Source organism: Leptodactylus fuscus, chromosome 11, assembly GCF_031893055.1.
Source record: "Leptodactylus fuscus isolate aLepFus1 chromosome 11, aLepFus1.hap2, whole genome shotgun sequence".
In the NCBI taxonomy this organism is placed as follows: Eukaryota; Metazoa; Chordata; class Amphibia; order Anura; family Leptodactylidae; genus Leptodactylus; species Leptodactylus fuscus.
The window spans coordinates 20,559,822-20,582,886 of record NC_134275.1 but is presented as its reverse complement, the minus strand read 5'-3'; the positions used below and the strand labels follow the sequence as shown (position 1 = coordinate 20,582,886).

Below are 23,065 nucleotides of genomic sequence, written 5' to 3'. Positions count from 1 at the left end.
AAACCCAGGACTCCAGCGCTGCAAGGCTGCAGTGCTAACCACTGAGCCACCGTGTTGGCCCATATGTTTACATTTGTTGGCTATTTTGTTCTTAGCATTTTAACTTATTGCCAAGTTACTGGATTTATATGCTTGAAATTCTACTTTCACTCACTGTACTTGTGTTACAAATGTTTCCATAGGTGAATGCAGTTGTCATGATGGCTACTCTCCTGATCCGAATCATCCCCATTTGTGTGTGCGAAGCGACTGGGGACAAAGCCAAGGGTATGTTCTTTCAAAGCAAGTTAAAATGCATGGTGACTAATAATGTCCCAGCTTTTCACTGATCCTGAATGGCAAATACTATAGATTTTTTTGCCATGCAGAATTGCCCCAAATTCATACAACCGAGATTCCCCCATTAAACCCAGTCCATGTGTTGGCCGGATTTCTCAGTTTCAACAGTACAAAAGGAGAGGGACACCTACTAGTATATATATATCTATGATGCTGCGCCCCTGCCTCCCAGCAATATACTGTCCTGTACGGACTATCATATGGGACAGTATATCGCTGGGAGGCAGGGACTCCTAGAAACATACTTAACTACAGTATACTGTTAGGAGTCCTTCTTCCAGCCTACTGCTTAGACCAGGAAATCCAGCCAACAAAGGGGCCAAATTTCATGTGAATGCGGTCTATTAGTGTATACGGTCAAGATTACGCTTTGTATACTAAAGAGCCTGGTTTACAGACTGACTCATTGGCCCATATTTACTGGTAGTTAGACTCATTGACAAGCGGTGAGTTTATGAAAGCACACGGACCCATAGACTATAATGGGGTCCATATGCTTTCCATGCGGTGTCTGCACGAGTCATGTGGAGAGAAAAGTACTTAATGAACTACTTACCTCTCTGCATGACTCGTGCACTCACCGCTTGTTAATGGGTTCGGTATTCCATTCGGGGGGGGGGGTCCCCATGCGAACACCCTAAACGGAATACTGGGCGTATATGTAAACTGGGCCTTACTAAAAAGGGGCAGATTTATGAAGACTGACAAATGCGCCAGAGAGGAGATCTAGACAGAAATCTCTCTCAATGAAATTAATGATGTATTGGGTTCGTGCCAGAATCTAATAAAAAGTTTCCTTCTAACTTCAGGCCTTGGCCATACAACACCCTGGAAAGAGGTTACGATCTGGTGACAGGACAGCAAGCTCCCGAGAAGACTCTCAGGTGAGAAATTCTTCCATAATGGAGAGTGTATGTATTGTACAGATGTTATATGTTTAATAATCTCCATCTGCTCAGTTTGACACCTACATGGCAGGTTATTTTGTTTAAAGGGAGGGAGTCTGTCAGTGAGAAATTCGGTATCAAACTTTTATGGCCTTTTCAGCTACTTTGTTTAAGAATAAAACTCTGATTTTCATGAAAATGGAGCTGCAATGCAGAATAAGAAAGGCATCTTTGGAAAGTGTAGGAGCTGCCCTGCAAGGTACTATCATTAGTCTGATACTGATTTTCCTGCTGATAGACTCCCTTTAAGGTTACAGATCTAGGTATTATTAGACTGGTGTCTGTGTTAAGAGTTGTCTGAATTTCTATTTTTTAAATTCCAAAGAGCAGGAAATATTAAAAAGATATTGGAATATTTAGTCCTGACTAGGGATGAGCCGATCTTGACTTTTCAGGATCAATTTTGAAATCCGATTTTCCGATCATTTTTCATTCGAACCCGATCTCGATCCCAATGCAAGTCAATGGGATTTTTTTACTAATTGGAGATCGGATTAAAAAAAAAAATCCTATTCACTATACAGCATGGAATCTAACAATTGAACGCTTTAATTGCTAGAATCCACGCTGTGTAGGGATTTTTTTTAATCAGTAAGTAGCCAGAGGACTTTTTTTTAATGCTGTGGCTACTTAGTCCCCCCTGGTGTCCACTTACCTGCAGAGATGGCTGGTCTGGTGCCCGGTGTTCTCGTTCTTCTTCGCCTCACTGCCCCCTGCCTCACAGGTTAGGAGAGTGTAGGCGGGTACTGGGAAGGGGGACGTCACATCTCCCCTCCCACACTCTCCTAAGCCACAAGCCCCGCCTTCTTCCTAGCTCTTTAAACACTAACTTGGGAGGCAGGGGCAGCGAGAAGAATGAGAACACCGGGCACCGGACCAGCCATCTCTGCAGGTAAGTAGCTACTAGAGATGTTAGGTAGTCTCCCATTAGAATGAATGGACGCAGGGGGTTAAGGCTGTGTGCTGGCTGCTTCCATTCATTCCTATAGAACCGCAGCAGAGCCTTCACACTGAGTATACACTTCGCTCAGAATGAGCGGAGCATATACTCAGTGTGAAGGCTAACATTGTTAGCTTTTCCCATAATGCTTGGCCAGTAGCAAAGCATTGTGGGAATAATCACCGATCTCAATCCCACCTAAAAAGATCGTGTTCGGAATTCTGATCGCGATCATGAAATTTTCTCGATCGCCGATCGGAATCCGATCTTTTCAGAATACAATCGCTCAATCCTAGTCCTGACCATTCCAGGACAGCAACTCTAGTGACCCCTTCCACTCTGTTTACTGGCCTGTGGGTGATAATAAACTGCTGTACATACCAGCATGTCCTCTGCGGCCAGTTGTGGGCCTCACTGGTGACACTAGCCTGTTTGGAATGTAGACCCCAAGGCCAGAGGTCATTGTGCTTTAAGGTCACATCATTGCTTCAAACCAGTCAATGACCTGGAGTAATAAGGGATTTCCGAGGACTTGGTTGATAAAGTTGTGTTTGTTAATATTCCCAGTATCTTGATTTCCTATTGGATTCACTAAGGCTGCGTTCACATCTGCGTCGGAGTCTCTGTAGGAGACCGTTGCAGATTCTGCCGAAATTCTTCGGAGAGAAAAGTTGATGGGGTCCCACGGTGGTTGCAAAAGATGGAGAGCACGGTGCAAGTATGAACCTAGACTAACATTAAATTTTACACAGTCCAGTCACAATAATGTGGCCACGTGTCAAAATCCAGAATAGCCACTATTGGCAGAGTGGACCGCTGCGAGACGTGCAGGAAGAGAGGGGATGTTGTGATGATGCTCAATGGGATGTTGAGCCATGCCGACTCCAGTGTCCCGGGGCCAGCTGCACTAGGTTACGCGTTTGAGCATCCATGGCGCGAACAACCCGATCGAGATGGTCCCACAGATTTTTGATTGGGTTCAAGTCTGGGGAATTTTCTGGCCAAGGGGGTATGGTAAACTCATCCTGGTGCTCCTCGAAACCCATACGTACACTGCGAGCTTTATGACACATCGCATTGTCCTGCTGGTAGATGCCATCATCCTGAGGAAATACAATTCACATATAGGGGTGAACATGGTCCGCAAGGATAGACGCATACTTGTGTTGATCCATCGTGCCTTCCACAATGATGAGCGCACCCAGATGGCTGATGACACGTGCCTTCTGCAATTGGTTATTTAACGTAGGCGGTGGTCACATTGATATGACTGGACTGTGTATTTACCACCTCTGTTCTATTCTGATTTGTGTAGATTCACCCAGAATTGTCTACAATTATTGGCATTTTATTCCTTAGACCATCTATGAAATATTTGACCTTGAAGGAACCGAGAGCCAATACTCGCTGCTGTATTACCATACTTGTAACTATAAGTCAGTCTTGGTTTGGTCCATCAATAATCACTTTCAGACGTAGGGTAATGTAGTCATCTATGTAACATCTCATGTCCTTACGACACAATTTTTTTTGCCATTGCTAGCAGAGTGATGCTTAGTGCAATGATCTCCTTCACTAGCCCAATGTTACAATTTAATCCTGTTGCTTGAGGTTTGGAACATTAATCTCCTTGACACGGTTTAATGAGAGTGAAAATTAATCACTAGTCCCGAGAGATATTCGGCTTCTGTGGTGTGGAACAACTTACTGTATTCCGAGGCCAGAAAACAGGAAGTTGTTTATTTTATTTGCTTAAGGTAGTAAATCTTATTGGATAAACCTCATAAAATCACATTTCATTCCACAAGGGTTAACCATTGGTTTTTAGGTTTTTTAAATAATAGTTGCAAGGAAAATTACAGTATTTATGCGACTATATATTTCTATACAATCCTTTACTAACACCGCATCAAGACGTCCTTATTATACCACTAGATTACTATTTACCGTATATACTCGAGTATAAGCCGACCCGAATATAAGCCGAGGCCCCTAATTTTACCACAAAAAAATGGGAAAACTTATTGACTCGAGTATAAGCCGAGGGGGAAATGCAGCAGCTACTGGAAAATTTCAAAAATTAAAATGGTCGGAGTTTTTGGGTGCAGTAGGTGCTGGGAAAGGGGAAGGGGAGGGGGTGTTTTGGTTGTCTGTCTGCCCCTTCCCTGAGCTTGAGGACTGGGCTTTTCCCCTCACTTGGAATTTAGCCTGGCTGAATATAGGGGATCTGCAGTGCTCCTATTAACCCCTTCCCGACGGAACAGGAGCACTGCAGATCCCCTATATTCAGTAGACCGGGCACTGTCAGACACAGGGATACCTAATGTGTATGTGTGTCACAGTAATATTCTACTTTTATATGTATTCTAGGGAAAGGAGGGATTTACAACTTTTTTTTTTTTTTTTTTTTTTTACTCGAGTATAAGCCGAGGGGGTCTTTTTCAGCGCAAAAAATGTGCTGAAAAACTGGGCTTATATTCGAGCATATACAGTAATATTATTTAAATATTTGAAAAATATACTTAACATTTGATTTTTTTTACTCAAATAGTTATGTTTCGCTATGGTTTTTATTAAATTAACTGTGACTGATTATTTTGGCGTCTCAATAACACAATAGCAAGACTGGGGTAAATTTACATGTGGATTGAGCCAAAGGGCACATTGATATTGTGTCTGCAAATGCTCATCCATGCTCACGTTTGCTCACACTCAGAGTCTTGTTTGTTTACACACTCACTCATGCTCACTCACATACAGTCGCACACATATGCTCACACTCACTTGCACTTAGTGACTTCCTCTGCAACAGGCGTTACTCCCTGGCAGGAAGTGGGGAAATTGGGCAAGATCAAATTTTGCTCTATCACTGCAGAGATCTGAAGGGCAACAACAAGGCCTGTCCAGATTACTGCATCACTTACTGACAGTAATGATACCAAGTATAGTGGCAGGTATAGTCAAGTGTAAATAGGACATACTTGCCAACATTTGGTTGGCCTGGTGAGTGAGAATTTTTTGGCACAGACATGCCCTTATGGGTGTGGCCACACCACGTACGGCATGGCCTTATTGCGACATGGGGTACAAGTAACACATAACAGTGACTGCTCCCTGGCGCCTCAGGAGATTTGCCTGCTCCTCCCGGAGTCCAGGAGGTTACCCTTTTCTTCTGGAGCCTCCTGAAGCTTCCAGTAGAGTTGACAAGTCTGAAATAGGAAGAGGGAGCTGAAGTCCTAACCCTGGTGGATAATAGTGAGGGAAGTCATCAGAGCCTTGCTGGGATGTTATTGCTGAAGCAAATGGTGCAGGCAATGGCAGGGGATGGACAGCATTGGGGCAGGGCCGGAGGGGAGTGGTAAGGTAAGTATGACTTCTTTTATTGCATAACATTCTGCACCAATATATAGTGACTACATTATAAAGTATGCTGGGGGGGGGGGTTGTAAGGAGAGGTCTTTAGTGTTAACCAACATGGAAACTTTGTGGCTGCAGGTAATCTTTAAAGGGATTTCCTGACACCATATAAATTTTTCATACTGATGACCAATCCCCAGAATGGGATTTTTGTGGGCCCAACAGAGCACCCCTCAGATCAGCTGTCACTGTAGTGTATGGGCACTAGAAGCTATTTTCCGCAATGCTATACAGACATTGCCAACACTGTCCCATATGGAGCTCCCAATCTTGGTTCCCTATCAGTATGTCTTTGGAATGTGGGAGGAAATCCACACAAACACGGATAGAACATACAAGCTTCTTGCAGATGTTGCCCTTGGCTGGGTCAAACTCAGGACTTCAACACTAAGGGCTAGTTCACACGGGGGCAAGAAGGTGGATTTTGACAGTGGATTTCACCTCAAAATCCGCCTCCATACAATGGTGATCTATAACGACCACTAGCGTTCTTTCTTCCGTTAGCGGCATGTTGCCGCTAGCGAAAAAAGAAGCGAGCTGCCCTCTCTTCAGGCGGATTCCGCGGCTCACCGAGTCGCGGCTTCCGCCTGGTGGCAGCAACCTCCAGAGTCGGCCCATTCATTTGAGCCGACTCTGGAGGAGGAAGCCGTGACCGCGACGGTCATGGCAGGCGGGTTTTGACCCGAGAGTGACGCGGCTCCCCGCGTCACTCTCGGTGCCAAAATCCGCCCCACCACCCCCTGTGTGAACGAGCCCTTAGGCAACTGTGCTAACCACTGAGTCACCGTGAAGCTATAGTAGTCAATGGGCAGCGCTGTAGCTCTGTATAGTTGTGGTTATGGGAAATTGCAGCATCAGATTACTAAATTTTTTAATTTTTCAATAGTAGAGCCTCCATGCCCTTTATCTCCTCTGCTGCTGCTTCCAGCGCCCAGGCACTGATGCAACAGCTGATCTGTGTAGGGTCCGGGTGTCAGACCCCATTGCCAATCCTGTGGATAGGAAGTCCTACTCCTCACATGACTGCTGTGTCCAGTGTATGTAAGTGACACCATGAGTTCCTTTCCTGTGGCCACAGAGTCCTCTGATCTGCCACAGTGGTCACGTGTGATGCAGGACCTCCACAGTGTGTTCCAGATCAGACAGCGGCACCGGACGCCGAAGGACCAGGGACAGGTGAGTATTTTTTATTTATTTTTTTTTTATGTTTTCTTCCAGGATTGCTGAAATTCCTGGACAACTTGTCATCCTATGAACTTATTTTCCATTAAACAATTTAATTGCTTATTCCGTTCCTCTGTAAACTCTGCGGCCACCAATCACCATCTTCAAAGCCTGAAACTCATCGTATATGGAATTCAGCACGTGCGTCCAATACATCAGCAAGATGAGAGAGAACAGAAATAATGTTAAGACCAGGCCTTAGCGGAGCAAAATACGTCTCTGCATTGCTGGAAATCCGTGATAACGAGTAATTAATATGATTTAAGCTGGAAAATTGAATATTGACATAATGATAGAGTAAATAATAAAAATCACATTACAGAAGACTTGTGGTCTGAAGTCGCAGCGCTGCAGCAAACAGACAGCATCATACATTTGTACCATGTGGGTATACATGCATATCTCCATGTACTGATATAGACGGATAGGCTTCGACATCTTATACAACTTTTATTAATCTAGCAGCAGGACTATTGGATTAAAGATCTCTCGAGTTCTAATTGCTTCATTAAATATTATCTGAAAATACAGATGTAGCAAAGCTGAGTGTGTGGTATGAGTGTGTGGTTATCAAATGGAAAATGTTCAATAACAGATTCAGATCTGTTCTACTAGTATGGTAATTGTATAATATAATGGCCATCTCTGGATATTCACATGAGAACCACCTCAAGCTATGTGACCTGTGCGTACCCCGAAATACTATCAGATGGGTTATCAATCTATTAAAAATGTATCGCCTGTCCACAAGAGGGGCCACCAATTTTACATTGGCAGTAGAGATGAGCGAGTAGTGTTCGATGGAATACCTCGCTCCCATAGGAATGCGTGTAAGCGGCCGAACACTAAGGGTTTAAGCGTAGTGAATATTTGATGCGCTTGGTGTTCAGCCGCTTACACGCATTCCTATGGGAGCGAGGTATTCGATCGAATACTACTTGCTCATCTCTAATTGGCAGGGTTCAACTTTTGGCAGCTCTTTCCCTAGGGGTGCGGTTCCCAGGATTAGTCACATACTGGGCACTTTGATTCTCACTTGCCATAGTCTTGATAGTAGTAGCTCTATGTATCGTACTGTAGACAACCCCGCTAACTGGAAATTTCCCATTTCACCAGAGAAGCCAGTACACAGTCACATTATACTGCAGTCTATCTCATACTATTCTGTATCCTTCGTATTGTGACTTCCATCTCACACCCCAACATGCATTTCACCCCAAAGTGTCTATACGAGGATAAAAAATGGGGGTCCCTTCTACAAATATTAGCTGCCTGTTTGAGGGATCTGACCCCTTCATGTATTACAATGATTGTCGGTGACTTAAAGGGACATTGCGCCCAAGTTTCTTATGTGTTTTATGAAGTATTTCCATATTTCAGTCTCTTGCCTATTCTTTTTCTTGTTGTTTCTATCCATCTATATGACACTGGGTCTGTTATATAGGAATAATGTCTATCAGGCTCCAGTGATACACTTTTCTACTTGAGTCTAAGGGGCTTCTATGTGACACTCATACTGGCACCAGAGATCCTGTGTAAATAAATTGAATGGACTATTTTCCACTAGATCCATTGGAGAGAACACAATCTCCTACCATAGTTACTGCTGATGACTAGACTGGCTCCTACCATACAGATGTCTTCGATATGGTAAAATTTGAGTCTCCTGACTGTATAACCATGGACTCTTAGCTTGTATAGGAGAATATAGAAGAAAAGCTAATCAAATATGCTTCCAGCAGGCAGAGATAGCACTGTCTCTAACGGGTCGGGTGATGTTGTGCTGGGGCTTCATGGGAATCACAGCAGACACAAGCGGAAGCAGGTGAAATATGTATGACCGTCATTTGGGGGTGCAGTGATGGAAAACTGCCTACACTGGAGGTTATATTTGGGGGGGATTTATTGTACATTTTTTCATTTGGCTTATTTATATAAATTTTTTCGTCTTTTTTATAATAAATTGAGCTTCTTTTGTTATTTTATTAATTTTTATTCTTGCATTTCTTTATAGCACAGAATCTCTATAAATATTTTTATGTAATTTTTATGTAGGTTCTATCATGGGGGGTGAGGGTGTTGTAGGAGGAATGCAGCCTCTTAAAATTCACTGAAGACTCACCCCGCTCATACAGTTCCCTTCCCGGTAAATCACATGAATAAATTTGTGTTTGCCACCAAGTTACATATCTGCTTTCAATAAATGTATGTGGTTTAGGAGTGCTCTTATGTTTCACTGTCTGTAATCCCTTTTATAGGTACTTTATTTTTTTTCTAGCATTTCCAGCTTAAAAGCAGGTTTTTGCTTCTTTCCCACTTCTGGTGATATTATGAAGATGTGTGCAGGAGGATGTGTGCATGAATGAAGTCTGCACATATTGAAATCTTATTTTTAGAAATTTTGGTGAATTTAACATTTTGTTTGGTTTCCACTTTTAGCAACTAGTATAAATTTATATATACATTGTAAATCAAAATTCCATGAAGGTTCATAAACAGTGCTAAGTTCATTTTGACATGTGGCATAAGTCCTACTTTCAAAAAATATGTAGGTATGGGGGGGGGGGGGTAGTATGATTTTTAATGTGGTAATTAGGGTTGAGCCGATCTTGACTTTTCAGGATCGATTTTAAAATCCGATTTCCGATCACTTTTCATTCGAACCCGATCTCGATCCCAATTCCTATCCCAATGCAAGTCAATGGGATTATTTTATTAATCGGAGATCGGATTTTAAAAGCAATCCTATTCACTATACAGCATGGAATCTAACAATTGAACGCTTTAATTGTTAGAATCCACGCTGTGTAGTGAATCACTAAGTAGCCAGAGGATTTTTTTTTTTAATCCTATGGCTACTTAGTCCCCCCTGGTGTCCACTTACCTGCAGAGATGGCTGCTCCGGTGCCCGGTGTTCTTCTTCGCCTCGCTGCCACTCCATGCTGCTCTTCTCGCCTCGCTGCCCCCTGCCTCCCAGGTTAGGAGAGTGTACTGGGTACTGGGAGGGGAGATGTCACGTCTCCCCACCCTGTACCCGCCCACACTCTCCTAAGCCACAAGCCCCGCCTTCCTAGCTCTTTAAACACTAACCTGGGAAGCGGCGGCAGCGAGGCGGGAAGAGCAGCGTGGAGCGGCAGCGAGGCGAAGAAGAAGGAGAACATCGGGCACCGGAGCAGCCATCTCTGGAGGTAAGTAGCTAATAGAGATGTTAGTTTAGTCTCCCATTATAATGAATGGAGGCAGCCGGTGCGCAGTGGGTTAAGGCTGTGTGCCGGCTGCTTCCATTCATTCCTATGGAACTGCAGTGGAGCCTTCACACTGAGTATACACTCCACTCAGAATCAGCGGAGCGTATATTCAGTGTGAAGGCTAAGCAAAGCATTGTGGGAAATAGTACCGATCTCGATCCCACCTAAAAAGATCGCTCAACCCTAGTGGTAATATTGGTTTTATTTTTCTCAAAGTGTGAAAATTGTCCTCGCTACCAGTAGTGCAAAATATCCGAAAACCTCTGGCAGCAAAAAAGTTAAATCCAGCCAGGGGCAACATATGCAAGACATCTGTAGGTCCTACCCATGTTTGCTTGGACTTCCATATGATCCTTCACTACTGATTTGTTACTTGGATTCCTATGAAATTGGCCACAGTTTATACAGGGTGTGCCACTTGGGAGTACAGCTTTAAAAATGTGAATTATTTGGAAACACATGAACGTAAAGGTGATCTGTAAAAACTGAACATAGCTGTATTTAGTGGAAAACAAGTCCACATTACAAAAGGTGCTGAAAATGTCCTCCCCCAACATCCGCGCACAAGGAAACTCGACACTCCATATTTGAGAATTTCCTCTGCAACATGTCACTGTGGATGGCAGCAATTTCACGCTCGATGTTTGCTTTCAGTTGTTTCATGGTCCTGGGTTTGCTTGCATAAGCCTTGCCCTTTAAATATCCCCATAGAAAAAAATCTGGGGGAGTTAAATCGGGCGATCGAGGTGGCCACAAACCTTTCGAGATCACCCTGTCTGAAAAAAATGATTGGATCTCTTCCATACTGGCATGAGAGGTATGGCACGTTGCCCCGTCCTGTTGGAAGTAACCTTCTTGAAGTTCGTAGTCGTCCAGTTGATTCACAGATTCGTCAAATATGGACAAGTATTGATGGGTGTTCATAGTCTCTTCAAAGAAAATTGTACCAATGATCCGAGAACAAGAAATGGCACACCGCACTCCAATCTTCTGATCGTGTAAGGGAGCCTCGTGCAAGCCATGGGGATTTTGCAAGGCCCATATACGGGTGTTTTGTGAGTTTACGTAACCAGAATGATGAAACCACGCTTCATCAGTGAACCAAGTGATGTCTAGCAGTATTGCATTTAGGGAAAAAATTGAAGGAACCATTGGCTGTATGTCACGTGTTTCTGAAGATCCGGCGCTTTCAACTCCTGAACAGATGTGACATGGTATGGCTTGATTATCCCTTTCTTGGCGGCTGGTTGATAGGTCGACTTTGAGTATCCGTTTTGTCGAGCTAACCGGCGTAATGATTTTGTTGGGGAGTTTTTCAAAAGGTCCGTAACATCTTTCACAGTCTCATCCGACATCTGAGGTCGTCCTCCAGAATGCTGATCAACCAGGTTTCCCAACTTTTTGGCCAATATTGTGATGGTTTTGAAGGTAGGCGGGTTTCTCCCTCCAAATTTCTTCAAATATGCCCTCTGACACTGTTTTGCTGACCTGGTGACCCTGTAGGTCTTCAAAATGAACAGTCTTTGTAGTATGAAATACTGTATGTTTGCTTTCGCCACTCCGGGCCGCCGTAGCGGCGCCAGCTATAGTTCCCACCTCATTAGGACACAGAATCAATTCTTCATTAAATAAAGAATATTTTGAACCCTGTTGCATGATGATACATGCACGCCTTGCAGAGTAATTAGCATTTTTAAAGTTGTATTCCCGAGTGGGAAATCCTGTATATCATATAGGTGTATAATAGAGAAATTAAATAAAACCTTTTACCACGTCCACCAATTCAAGTCTGTTACTAATCACCGGTCCACTGATTCATGCAAAGTTTGAATTTTCTCTCTGGCCACCACTGTTCCTGAGCAATAAGAACAGGTAGTTTTGGTGTCTGATGTGCTATTCAAGCTTTGTAATGTCAGAAGGGCGGTGTCAGGCAGGGGGTGTGTTTCAGAGCTCCAATCAGAGGCAGCCAGTGTCAGAGCTCAGAGTCACGCCCCTTGTGTACTCCTGCCTGGCACCTCCCACCTGACAGTGCAGAGCCTAAATAGCATATCAGGCACCAAAACTAACAGCATTAATTACACAGGAACGGTGGGGGCTAGAGAAAAAATTCCAACTGTGCTGAAATCAATGGAGCAGCAGGTATTAAATAATAATTCCATTGATTACAAGGACCAATGACTAGAGATGAGCGAACACTGTTCGGATCAGCCGATCCGAACAGCACGCTCCCATAGAAATGAATGGAAGCTCCTGTGACGCTGACTTTGCTGGCGGCCGGCCGGCATCACAGGTGCTTCCATTCATTTCTATGGGAGCATGCTGTTCAGATCGGCTGATCCGTACAGTGTTCGCTCATCTCTACTAATGACAATTTCTGCAAAAGGTAAAGAGGGTAAGACCTTAGGCCCCATATGGGGTAAACACCATGGTTTGGTGCTCATTTCCCTTCCACACAATGCAGAAAAGTATCTACCGCAGGTATGCTGTGATTTCCAAAACCGTTGGCGTTTTTGGAAATCGCAGTATGTCACTTATACTAGCGCTATCTTTGTTAGAGTAATATACTATGTACTTTTGCATTGTATATACATTATAGCAATAAAAAGATGATAAAATAAAGCCCCACTATGGGCCACCAGACCGTCCTAACACATTTTATGTAGCATTGAAAAAATAAGTTTCACCATATTAGTGCCGAGTAGAGATAGATGATATAGTCAGCCAGATGCTCGAGTTGTAAAGTGGGCTAGCAGAGGTATCCGAAATCCTTTGACCACTCCGAACATTTTGGCAGGATGAATATTTCCCCTACTATATTAGACGTATTATTGCATTTTATAAATAATGTACTTACATTTAAGCTGAAAATAAAACTTTTAATGAAGAGGATGCGCTGGCTTATATCCATAGATTTAATGGTGCCAGGTGTCCTGTAATATAAAAGCTTTCTAATGGATACAAGCAAAGCTGTTGCCAAAATGTAACCTTGTTTACAGACTAAAAATATTTGCAGAACTGTCATAAAGTATTCAATAGTATTACAACAATATTCACATTAAAAAGCAATATTAAGCTGTGTTCACACGGAGGAATTTGCAGTGGATTTCTCCCCCGAATCCGAAGCAGATTCTTCCCGGAATCCGCCTCCCACCTCCCAGAGGTCTCTGCTTTGTCTCATGTCAGTGCCTGGATTCTGGAAGTCCTCAGCCTCATGTGACCATTGAGACCACAGCAGTTGCTAGCACAGAACGGAATGTATTTGAGCAATGTCACTGGTCACTTTTGGCTGAGGACTTCCGGCATCCAAGACCGAAGGAACACAGGGTGTGGAGCGTCAGAGTGTCAGGGTCAGGTGATTAGTCCTTATGTGTTTATTTTATACCTCAAATTCATGGACAACCCCATTAACAACAAATTCAAAATTAAAGGGGTTTTCTGGGATAAAAAGCAATTTCTAATCTAAACCCCCCCTGCTACTTACTTACTTTAGCAAAAATGTATATTAACCCATATCCCTGGGGCGGTCATTTCATGTGCATGTTTTCTAATTATCCGGTGATGTTCCGTTTCTGCAAATAGAAGGTCATCAATACCAAACATATCCTGGGATGAATAATGCAAGATATGATAGCGAGGCTTTCAAAAAACCATAATTCTGTGATATTCTGTCATTGGATGTCTATCCTATCTGTGTCTATATGGCCACCTAGTGGTTGTGTTGTGCATTGCTACCTGTCATTGGTTTTGCTACAATGTTGCAATATTGGTATCGAATTGGTTTTGTGAGAACTTGGAATCTTTAACTAAATTTATGTTGAGGTGATGGGGGAAACAGCTGCAGATATTTCTCTTGGAGGAGCTCCCAAGTTGGCAGTGCTATTCTTATGGACATCTTCTCTGAATCTGGATACAGATATATTTTTTAGATATGTTGCTCTACGATAGCATAGAACTTTTATCGCCATTGCAGTGTTATTATGTCTTTTTTTCTGTTGTATTCTGTTAATTTTGTTTCTTTTGGTTCTTTTGAGTCTGCTCAATACCGGTATATGACTCATATCCTACTATGCATTTTGTTTGACCTCCGGTACAAGTATTGTATACCAATGTGCTTTCTTTCATTAAAATACATTTGATGGAGAAATAAAATCAAAATACGGGTTAGACAAAAAGACTGTAATTGATACTTTGCATCTTTGGCATAGAACATTGTTGCTGCTTTACTGCGATCACTTCCAAGTTATATTGTGCACTTCAAGCACTGGAATTTACATATCAAGAACTTGTTTCCTATCGGAGCATCGGGACCTCCTCTACTTACTCCAGAGCATTCATCCATCTCTTATCACTTTTTGCTCTGTTCTTAGTCCTCCGGTTTTTGAAGCCAAAACCAGATATGGATCATACATGGTGAGGACGTATAAAGGACAGGTGCTAGTCCTTTGTTTTTTAATTTCCAAGATGCCTGCAAAAACCTGAACATGGGAACCAAGCCTTAATTTCGCTGTATTCCTAATCTAGTTCAACTGGAAAAAACCTTAAAAACAAAGGTAAAGAATCAATTGGATGGCACAATCCACTTTTAGGACTTCCATTTCCTATCTACGTTGTTCAGTGCTCAGTCTGCCTGTTGGTCCAATGATTCCTGGAGAAAGTTTACAAGACGTCAAACCAGAGACATACTGGGGTTTTGTATGCGGTTTGAACAAAGACCCCAAGTGGCGCAAGGCGCACCTGACTTATCAGGAGGCCCCAGCCTTATAATCAGACCTGTGCCCCAGAATGGAAGTCTATGCCAGAGCTTGTGTGCTTGTGAGTTATAATAGATATTTCGGAACAAGGGGCCCAGGACAGCCCTGCTCTCCACCCTGATCTTCCCATGTTCACGGACAGTGGCGAGTGAGGCACAGAATGGGGGATATGGCAGATCTTTGATGTTAGACTATGCACCATATTTGCAGACATCTATGTACGAAAATTGACGTAGATGAAATACTAAATTCGCTCCAGTGAGAATGGGTTGGACAACAAAACAATGAAAGGCTCATTGAGTAGATGGTACAGAGAGTATCTTCAAACGCAGTGGCCGGTAAAGGAGGTGCAGGCAGGACTAGGTATGTGATAGTGTGGACAGGCTTAGGGTCAATGTACATTCTCCTCCGCAAGACTCATGGTGGCATATAAACTAATGGGGAAATTATATATATATATATATATATATATATATATATATATATATATATATATATACAGAAATAGACTTGACAGACAGGTTAGAATGGCCAGCTCTGTCCTGGGGAGCCCTCTGGACCTAGTACCGGTGGTAGGTGACAGAAGGATACTGTCCGTGGTGAGCTCCATGCTGGAGAACAACTCCCACCCCATGTATGAGACCATGATAGCACTGGGCAGTACTGTCAGTGACTGACTGCTTTGCCCCAAGTGTGAGAAGGAGCTATCAGAGATCCTTCCTCCCAACCACGGTCAGGCTGTATATTCAACATCAGGCCAAGTGAAGATCACTCCGCACAGAGAACTAAATGATCCTGAAGTCTTCTTTTCTTTTTAGTTGCTATGACTCCTAGTTAGGGTTGAGCCGATCTTGAGATTTCAAGATCGATTTTAAAATCCGATTTCTGATCATTTTCCAGCCGATCCCGATCTCGATCGTGAAATTTGCTCGATCGCCAATCGGAATCCGATCTTTTCCGATCCCGATCCTCAACCCTAGTCAATACTTTTCTATGGGAAAAATCACTTTTGGGGTTGAGCCGATCTTGAGATAACCTCCGATCTCGTTCCCACTGGAAAAGATTGGGTCGGAATTCCCATCGCGATCGTGAAATTTACTCGATCGCCGATCGGAATCCGATCTTTTCCGATCCCGATCGCTCAACCCTACTCCTAATATCTTTTCTATCTGCTATGAGCTTGTATGTGTCTTTCTTGTAATATATTACTGTATTGTCCATGCTGCTGTAATACACTGTATTTCCCCATGGTGGGACTATTAAAGGATTATCTTATCTTAACTTTATTATACAGACAATAATTTATTTGTTGAAACTGGACATTTCCATTATATCTCACGCCAGAAATAATAAAGGTGTAGATCGAGACATCCCCATTCTGATCCTCCCCAATTCGCCCACATTTTCACAATGTGGTAAGTGAGATGCACAATTGGGATTTTGGTGCAAATTTGGCACAAGAAAGGGCCTTCCATCAAATCTGCGATACAATATCATCCCTCTAGGCCAGTTTTCTAGTGATAAATGGTCCCCCAATGAGTTTGCTGAGCAATATTACACTACGTTCACACCTGCATTCGGGTTTCCATTAGTAGGGTCCACTTGGGGACTCCATGAACGGAAATCTAATCTGCTTAAAAAAGCAATTACCCATGCAAACACCTTTGCCCCATAGACTTTAATGGGTTTACTGGGTTTCCGCCCGATTTCTGCCCAAACAATGCACTAAGCAGAATGGGGAACGGAATTCCCGCGCGGAGATCAGCCTTAGAGATTGTATCTGTCAGGATATAGACCTACAATATGCCTTCAGCAATGGCTGCTCAGAAACGTATGGTAACACTGTACATAATATATTCATTTATTCGGTTAGATAGCTCTGTCTAATAAGATATTACTATGTCATTGCACCATTCCTGCACCTTGTATATTCCTACTTTCCCCTGTGCCCCCCTATGACCCTAAAGCTTTGATACCTGGACTCATTAGTGAGAGCGGAGGAGACTTACTCTTTACTCTTCCTTCTATCAATGTCTTACAGCTCCGTATCCTTAGGATCCTGATTGCGCCTTGGCATATTCTCTACCATTCTGTACAATTAATCCATCAGGGTTTTATTGCAATAGTCATTGTTATTTGTTTTTTTTATGTTTTACAAGTCATTTGTGCCGCTTTTTGCACCTTCTTTGGATGAATTTGCTTGATGGCTTATAATAGGACCAAAGATGTTTTTATGTCATTTCATTAGGCACTTACACTTCTTTTAGCACATTTCATTATATTTTGCTAGTCTCTGTCTACGTTGCTTTTTGTGTCTAAAATAGTAGACAGCTGGGAACTCATTAATTCTATAAATGCTCATTCTTTATAGAAGAGAGGGAGCCCAGGTGTAAAAAAGACAGACTGGGGGAGATCAGCCAAATACACACTGCGTGCTAGGAGGTGTGCGGCTCCTCTGTGTTATTTGGAGAGCAGCGCCTTGTTCTTATAATAAAAGCTCCTATCAGTCTGAAAACAGGAGCGGTTATTGGGAACAAAACCAGTCATATCCCTCTATAATACAAGGCTGAATTCATTTTTACCGTAAATTCAAAGACATATTACCATTAGGCAAAAAAAAAAAGCGTGTAGGTTTTCAGTCCTCCAGGATCTGTACAATCTTATAGCGCAGCAATAATTCAACCTCTTACAGGGTGCAGCCGATTAACCCTCTAGTGACCAACCGATTTTAGGCTTTAATGACCAAACCATGTTTGTTTATTTGTAGTCATTGGCCCATAAAGGGGTTATAATCTAAATTTCCTATGTGTAAGGGAGGAATCTAAGCTGTAAGGGGGCGTGCACATTACCGCCGCTCGCTGTTCACTCCGGGGTTTCCATCCTAATCCCTGGGGAAACTGGGACGGCTTGCCGGCGGTCAGCTTTAAAACCCATACATTTGAATGGGTTTTTAGAACAAACCACCGGTGTCCGTATGCAGCCTCTCTGCCTGGAAACTGAGTTTTTTGCACGGACACAAATTCCTGTATGTACGACTGTGTCCATGCAAAAAAAAAAAAAAAAACGGTTATGGACACAGGCGGTTTGCTTTAAAAACCCATTCAAATGAACGGTATTAAAGCTAACCGCTGGCAAGCCGTCCCCTGTCCAGTTTCCCCGGAGTTTAGGATGGAACCCCGGGGTGGACAGCGGCAGTAGTGTGAACCCCCCCCCCCTACCTTAGGAGGACAGTGCTAACCACTGAGCCATTGTGCTATATTGTTTTCTGATTTTCTATCATCACATACCAAGACCTATAATTTGCTTTATTTTTCCATCAATGTAACTCTTTGAGGGCTTGTTTTATTGTAGGACAAGTTGAAATATTTAATGACCCCATTTTGGAGTTGATATATCTCATTGATCAACTTTATGGCCTCTTTCTGGGAAGGAAAAGAACAACAATTTTGCCATTGACTGTTAATTCTATAAATTTTGCACCTGACCTGAGATGTATTTACCGGGTCGATACAATGGATACCAAATTTCTATACTTGTTTTTTAAGTTTTTATAATTTTGCCAACAATGGGGCACATTGAGGCTAAGTTCGCAATGAGTTTTTTTTATCAGGATTTTGGCAGAAATCCGCCTCCAAACCCTGAACCAAAAAACGCCTCACCATTAAAAGTATACAAAACGCTTCTGAGTCTTTTTCGCTAGCGTTTTTTTCCGCAAAAACGAAGCGAGCTGTCCATTCTTCTTTGAAGCCTGAGCGTTTTCCGGCTCACGGCTTCAATGCAAGTCAATGTGAGCCGGTTTTTCCTGCTCGTGTTTTTTTTGTTCAAAAACCTGCATCGGAACCTGAAGCAAAACCTGAGGCAAAAACCTGATCAGGAAACGCCAGGGTTTTTTAAAATATAAATTCATGACCACATCCCATGAGGAAACGGATGAGGAAACTCTACGTAAATGCCTTCAGGAAACGCTTCAAATGGCAAATAATGCCTCAGGAAACTCTCACGCGTTTTCCAGTCCGGTTTTGACAATACCAAAACCCTGACCAAAAAACTCAGTGTGAACTTATTATGCCATGTACGTCAGTTCTCTGGCATACAAGGCAGAAAAAGTTTAAAAAAATGCAGGCCTTATCACTGATGGCGACGATAGGGAATACAGAGACTTAAACTGGGATTTTGTTGAATGGTGCCAGCGGAACCAGCTCAGGATTAATGCTGGGAAGACCAAGGAGATGGTGGTGGACTTTAGTAAACGGAGAGGTGCTCCGACCCCGGTGGAGATCCAAGGAACATGCATTGAGATAGTCAGGACCTATAAGTATCTGGGTGTGCTCCTCAATAATAAACTAGACTGGGCTGAACACCTGGAGGCGCTGCACAGAAAGGGTCACAGCAGACTCTACCTTCTCAGGAGTTTGAGGGCCTTCGGAGTCCAGGGGCCACTTCTTAGGGCCTTCTTCAACTCTGTGGTTGCTTCAGCCATCTTTTTCCGGTGTGGTCTGCTGGGGGGAGCAGTATATCAACCAGGGACAGAAATAGACTTGGCAGGCTGAACAGAAGGGCCAGCTCTGTCCTGGGGAGCCCCTTGGACCCAGTACAGGTGGTGGGTGACAGAAGGATACTGTCTGTGGTGACTTCCATGCTGGCAAAAAAATCCCACCCCATGTATGAGACCTTGATGGCACTTGGCAGCACCGTAAGTGACCGTCTGCTTCACCCCAACTGTGAGAAGGAGCTATCGCAAGTCCTTCCTTCCAACTGCAACCAGGCTGTATAATCTACATCAGACCAAGCGAAGATCACTCCACACAGAGAACTAAAGAACTATGATGTCTTCCTTCTTTCTCTTCCGTTCCTTAGCTGCTATGGACTCCTAGTATATCTTCTCTTCTCAGCACGTGTGCCTACGTCTGTAATATATTACTGTGTATTATCCTGTATCTGTATTACTATGCTGCTGTAACATGCTGAAATTTCCCCAATGTGGGACCATTAAAGGATTATCTTATCTAAATGTTTTAATGTTTTTTATTATCTATTAAACATTGCAGGTGATTTATGATAATTGTCCTGTTTTTAACATAAAACTTTATTTAACCCTTATGATGAAATTATTCAAGATGATTAAAAATAACATTGTATTCCAGACAGGTTCTGTCGTGATGAGGTCCTCCCCTTCATTTAGTATAATAGGCCATATTGTATCAATGGTTGTTACGTGACCCTTTAATAATCACCACTATATAGACAGTAAGGTTACAACGATTACACCAATTAAGCTCTCTCATTATAATGGTTGGCTGGCTTTATCTGGATGAAAGAAACATAAAACCTACCACTTTGTCCTCGTAGACAAGACGTTACCATCCCTGACTTCATAAAACATCCGAAAAATGATGCCAGGGTCAAACAACCCTGTAACGCTATCTAACCTCTGTGTAAAATCCAGCGCCACGTGTCGGAAAGGCGTCCAAATCGCTTATAAATGCAGCGCCTGTAGACCCCAACATAACTAATATACCTGGACTGAACTCTCATTCCGTCTAATTGTGAGATTTTGGCGTATGCACGCGGCAAAGACGGTAATTGGAACGGCCTGAGAAATAGATGTCAGCACTATCTGCGATTGCTTTTATACAGGGTATTACATTAGAAAGTGACTTCTCCGATTTCTCTCCACAATAGGTATTAGATTCCTCGGAGTATTTATTAGCGCAGGTCGGGCTCTACATATGTTTTTACCCTTGATTAGTCACCAGGTTAATCTTTTAATATCCTCGGAAGACTACATCTTACTATACACTTTCATTACAAGTCCGCACCGCAAATTTAATGTTAATTTATGCGGCTAGCCGGCGCTTTGTATAAATGACAACAAATTAATTGCCGCATTAAACAAACCCCTAGCCCCAAGCAGAGCGAAGATTGGAATTAACTACAGAATATGCATGAACAGAGGAAAAATGAGTCAGGAATAGCGTTAGACTTGGAACTGTTGTGAATGCGCAGCAGATTAGTGGGATCGCCATATTATGCGGTAGTATACTTATTACTAGATGGTCGAGAAAGTTTAATGTGTATTAAAAAGGGTTGTTGGTAGAGATGAGCGAGTAGTTAAATACTCAATATTCGTTTCGAGTAGCCCCTCAATATTCGACTACTCGAATCGAATATCGAATCCTATTATAGTCTATGGGGGAAAAATGCTCGTTTCAGGGGTAGGCAACATTCGATCAAATTATACTTGCCAAGTCCACGAGTGAGGGTCAGGCTGGATCCTCCGAGAAGTCTTCTCCGTGCAGCGTCAAAGCGGCCATTTTCTTGTAGCGCAGGCAGTCGGCTCTGCCCAGGCCCGATGCCTGGCAGAGTGAATTCAGAGCCGGAAGACGCCGCGGGGACGCTGCACAGAGAAGACTTCTAAAGATAGGAGAAGAACCAGAATTGATTGGCCGACTGTATAGCATTCGGCCAATCAACGCTGGTTCTGCATCGAATTTTTTAAATTCGAATAGCGAGTAGTATTTGATCGAGTACGAGTATTTCGAATACCGTAGTATTCGATCGAATACCTACTCGATCGAATACTACTCGCTCATCTCTAGTTGTCGGGGAATGAGAAATTTATGGCATCTCTTTAGGCTGCTTCCACCTCCATGTTGTGTATATTTTGGGTGGCAGAAGTGTCCCCGGACAGCTCATCCTTATAAGAGCATCCTGCGCCCTCCCCCGACTATCACATGTTTATTGCCTATCCTAAGAATAAGGCATACATGTATGATTCCTGGAAAACCCTTCAGATGGAGAGGGGATCATAAGAGATGCATTGCAGGGACATTGTCTGATTGGCCTCACTGGTCACGTGACTGCTGAGGCCAATCAGTGGACAAGATTCAGGATGTCACAGCCAGCGAGCTGTTTCACTTTGAGAAGGCACAGCCCAGCAGAAGGACTAGACCACGATGAGAGGATTAGATTTTTATCTATTTGTTTTTACCTCCCTGGCCTATTTTATTACCACGTAGGAAATAGCCTTAAGAAAGGCTATTCTTCCCCTACCTTTAGATGTTTTCTCCGTGCCACCGTTCCGTTGATATTCATGGTTTTCACTGTATGCAAATGAATCTCTAGACAGCACTGGGGGTGGTCCCCCTGCGCTCAAACAGCACTGGGGGAGTCCTCCATCTTCTTCTCACGAGTGCCTCTTCTCTATGTCTTCAACCGAAACTACCGACTGCACACGTGCGGCAGCCATTTTCCCGTGGCCTCTTACTTAATTCTCCGTTCGGCCACATTTTCATATGGTGAAAACCCTGAATATCACTGGAACGGTGGTGCGGAGAAGACATCTAAAGGTAGGGGAAGAATAGCCATTCTTAAGGCTATTCCAATGTGGCAGGCCTGAAAAAAAGGATTCTAAATGATACAATCCCTTTAAGGGCTCACAATTTCTTATGAAACAAATTCAATACAATATCACAAAGCTCTAGAAGAACTAGCAAACTGCAAGCCACAACAGGACCATTGAGCAGTCACACACAGACACATAGACTGTACATCTTGTGAGAGAGTATTGCAACACAATCAAATTTTTTTTAAAATGTTGTCACCTCGCTCCACGCATTTCAGTAATTGTTGAGACATCATCAATGCACTTTGTACACACTCTAGTTGAACAAGGAACAACTTCTATTTTTATGGTGGTGATAGTCTTGCCTAAAGGGCCTCTCTAGGTTCTCTACATATGGCATGTCCACCCTTAGGAGGTTAGTCCAAGTGTATCTTCTGATAATGTCAGATTATAATTTAAGGTGCTCATGATACAGAACCACTGAGACCATTGAAATTCCACATATTGAGATCTCCTTTTGACACCAAATGATTCCATCTACTTCAGAACATTCACTGGTGTTATTGTGTGACATGTTCCTATAACTAAATATGTCCCGTACCTTTAACTATGTTTCTGTTTATGACAGGTCCACTTACAGCTTGGGACAAGGAGTATGGCTTCCGGTTAGCAAAAGCTTTGTTGTGCCCCCTATGGAGTTGTCAATCAGTCCATTGGCCAGCTGCAAAACAGACGTACTGGTGACTGAAGATCCGTCTGACGTGCGGTAAGAATGTATTGGGTCATGTACTGGAAAAGAAAAATGAAGTCTATGTATGTATAATTAACCTATCCCTTTAATGATAAAAGGGGTT

The 23,065-nt window shown here is 43.0% G+C and overlaps 1 protein-coding gene across 1 annotated transcript in view; it reads left to right on the top strand.

Moving 5' to 3' along the window:
• The window catches only part of ASTN2 (astrotactin 2), a 481,865-nt gene that overhangs the window by 295,677 nt on the left and 163,123 nt on the right, over positions 1-23,065 (top strand). Inside the window, exons 7-9 of the mRNA XM_075260063.1 lie at positions 183-267; positions 1,149-1,223; positions 22,840-22,977. Of these exons, the coding sequence (XP_075116164.1) occupies positions 183-267; positions 1,149-1,223; positions 22,840-22,977 (298 nt within the window). The remainder of the gene's footprint in view (positions 1-182; positions 268-1,148; positions 1,224-22,839; positions 22,978-23,065) is intronic.